Source organism: Otolemur garnettii, unplaced genomic scaffold (assembly GCF_000181295.1).
Source record: "Otolemur garnettii isolate 467f Iridium unplaced genomic scaffold, OtoGar3 scaffold02435, whole genome shotgun sequence".
Taxonomy (NCBI): Eukaryota; Metazoa; Chordata; class Mammalia; order Primates; family Galagidae; genus Otolemur; species Otolemur garnettii.
In genome coordinates, this window is record NW_003854830.1 from 1 (window position 1) to 2,571 (window position 2,571).

Genomic DNA, 2,571 nt, shown 5'->3' on the forward strand with positions numbered 1-2,571 from the left:
GACCCAAAGTGTTCATCAGAGCCAAATGATGGGGGCAGGAGATGGTAGAAGTGAGGGTGATTGGCCAGCACTTGCTTCTAGAATCAAGGACCAGCTGACCTAAATCCACCATGGAATCAGTATTCTATGATAACCCCTCAACGGGACAGATGACTAGCTGCTGTGATGTCGGAGCAGAAGCCAGAGTGCCAGAGACGTCTAAAGAGCATGTGCCTCCCTAACTAGAGAAACAGGTCCATAGCAGAGCTGTGCTCTTAGAAAGCCATCACCCACAAACCAGAACCCAGAAGTGGAGCCTGCAAGGTGCTGTGAGATAGGATTGTTCACAATCCACCTGTGTTCAGGGCTAGCCACCTCAATCACAGTGGAGCAGAGGCGAAAAGAAGGGCATCCCAGAGAAACAGAAATCGACACCCCTGACTCTTAGGGCAGCTTTAGGCCAAAAGCCCACAGAGCACAAAGGAGAGTGGGCACTTCGGAAATTTGTGCTTAAACTGAGAGCTATCTTCTTCCCTTGTCCCTAACCTGAACGTACAAGCTTGAGAAGTGCAAGATGTCTGCGAAGGTCTATAGCAGGAAGGTGTTATGTCACCACAAAGGCAAGCTCTTGGCCCTGCTGTGGGAATTGCAGCAAATGCCTCAGCAGTCCCATGTGTACAGTGGTGCCCTCCCGCATATTCTGGACACTCAAAAGGCAAGATGTCCCACGCAAGGCTCTACCCCCAGGGAGCCACATTTCCAAGTGCATCTCCCTCAGATTCACTCTGGCTGCCAAGCAGCCTTGGTCTTGGCCTAGGTCCTCCCCACAGGCAGGACCTGCTTCTCAGGGAGTACCATTCCCCAGCAAGCCGTGGCTGGCCCCCAGGGTCTCCATGCCAGCATTGCAGTTGTGCAGCTCAGGCTGCGCAGTTCAGATCTTGGGCCGCCAGCCTTTGATGAACTGCATGATCTTCTTGACCTGCAGCTTGGTGAGGTGGAAGTCGTCTGCCAGGATGTCCTCACTGAGCTGCACAAAAATGCTACCATCAATGCGTTCTCGGGCAAAGAAGCTCACCACGTCCTCGGAGAGCCCGATGAAACGAAGGCTGCGAGAGACCTCCTCCAGGGAGAGTGCAGACAGGTCAGCAGGGGGCTGCCAGGAGGCATCCCGTCCTCCCAAGCCTGCAGGTCCATCCCGGGGACTGGCAGGAGGCCCTTCCAGGCGCCCTTGAGTAAGAAAAAGGCGTGCTCCTCCTGCCTCAGACCCCTGGGGGGCAGCTGGTGACAGTGGGGTGGGGACCTGCCGCAGCACCAAACCTTCAGGCTCAAAGGCCTTGAGGGGACCAAGTGGTGAAAGACGGGGTCCAGACCCAGGTGCTCCCACAGCTCTGGGCTCCTGAGAGCGTAGCAGCTCAGGCTCTGGAGAACTGCCCTGCCCCAACTCAAAGGGATCAAAAGGCTCCAGGGCTGGTTCCTGCCACTCAGAGGAAGAGGAAGAGGAAGTGGGACAGGAGTAGGGAGCAGCTGAATAGGCCTGGCCTGGTGAGGCTGGCCTTGGGGAATATGCAGGGCTGGAGGTAGCCAGGGGACTTGTGGTGGCTGTGGGCCCAGAGGAGGACGCTGAAGGGCCTGAGGGATAGGCAGGCCCAGAGAAGGGATTGAGAGCTCCAAATGGAACAAAGCGCTTCTGCGGGTGCGAGGGCTTGAAAAGAGGCGGGCAGCTGGGATAGGTTTTGACAGGGGTGTCAGCCCCCAGGAGTGGGGCAGCTCGACTGCTCAGTGGCTCTGCAAGGGCCCGGGGGCCCTGGCTGGGCTGCGTAGTAGAGGGCAGGGGTCCTTGGGGCGGGCGGCTAGAGGACTCGCCCACCTTGCAGTCTCCCCAGGTGCATGGGTAGCAATAGAGGGAGTATGCATCTGGTGATGGGGAGCCACTGCCGCTGCGGGAACCCACCCTGCAGGCAGAGACACAGACACACATACAAAGGCAAGGAAAGGCAGAGCAAGAGGAAACACATCAGGGTCACACACAATGCAGCAAACCACCCCCCAACCCGGGAGAGAAAACACGCGTGGAAAATTAGACTAAGTCGTATTAAATTAGAACTTGAGAAAAGCAAGGAGCACCCTATACTGTGGCAGAGGGAACCAGAGCCATGCTCCCATCCCATCCTCATCGTTTAGAAAAGAAATAAGTGAAATGGGAAGGCGGCACAGCAGGCCTCTGGGCCCCAGGCCCCAGATGCCCAGGCCTGAAGCCTTCATCTTCTTCAGCACTGTACTCCCTCCCCTACCTCAATCCTCCCTATGAGAACCCAGGATCAAGAGAAGAAAGGGACTCACCCATCCTGGAGGCCAGAGGAGTAGTAGGAGAGGCTGGAGCTGGGCGAGTGGACAGGCTGTAGCTTAGGGAAGCGAGGGGGTATTGGGGGGCTGCCCGAGAGCCGGTCGCTGCCATTGCCACCTCGGGGAGGCACAGGTGGGGCATTGAGTAAGCGACACTCCTCCTTCACCTGCAAGCAGAGGGCCATGACTGCCTGTCCCCAGTAGCTGACACTCCTTGTCTTCCCTTTCTTAAGCAGCTGGGCAATGAGT

General features: G+C 57.2%; 1 protein-coding gene across 1 annotated transcript; it reads right to left on the bottom strand.

Annotated features, from left to right (window-relative positions):
- Nucleotides 1-690: 690 nt before the first annotated feature.
- Nucleotides 691-2,507, bottom strand: LOC100943857 (GRB2-associated and regulator of MAPK protein 2-like). The gene is made up of 2 exons (XM_012814074.1): nucleotides 2,320-2,507; nucleotides 691-1,931 (listed from the first exon to the last, which is right to left on the bottom strand). The coding sequence occupies exons 1-2, from the start codon at nucleotides 2,505-2,507 to the stop codon at nucleotides 911-913; spliced, it is 1,209 nt and encodes a 402-aa protein (XP_012669528.1). The 3' UTR covers nucleotides 691-910.
- Between the last annotated feature and the right edge of the window lie 64 nt (nucleotides 2,508-2,571).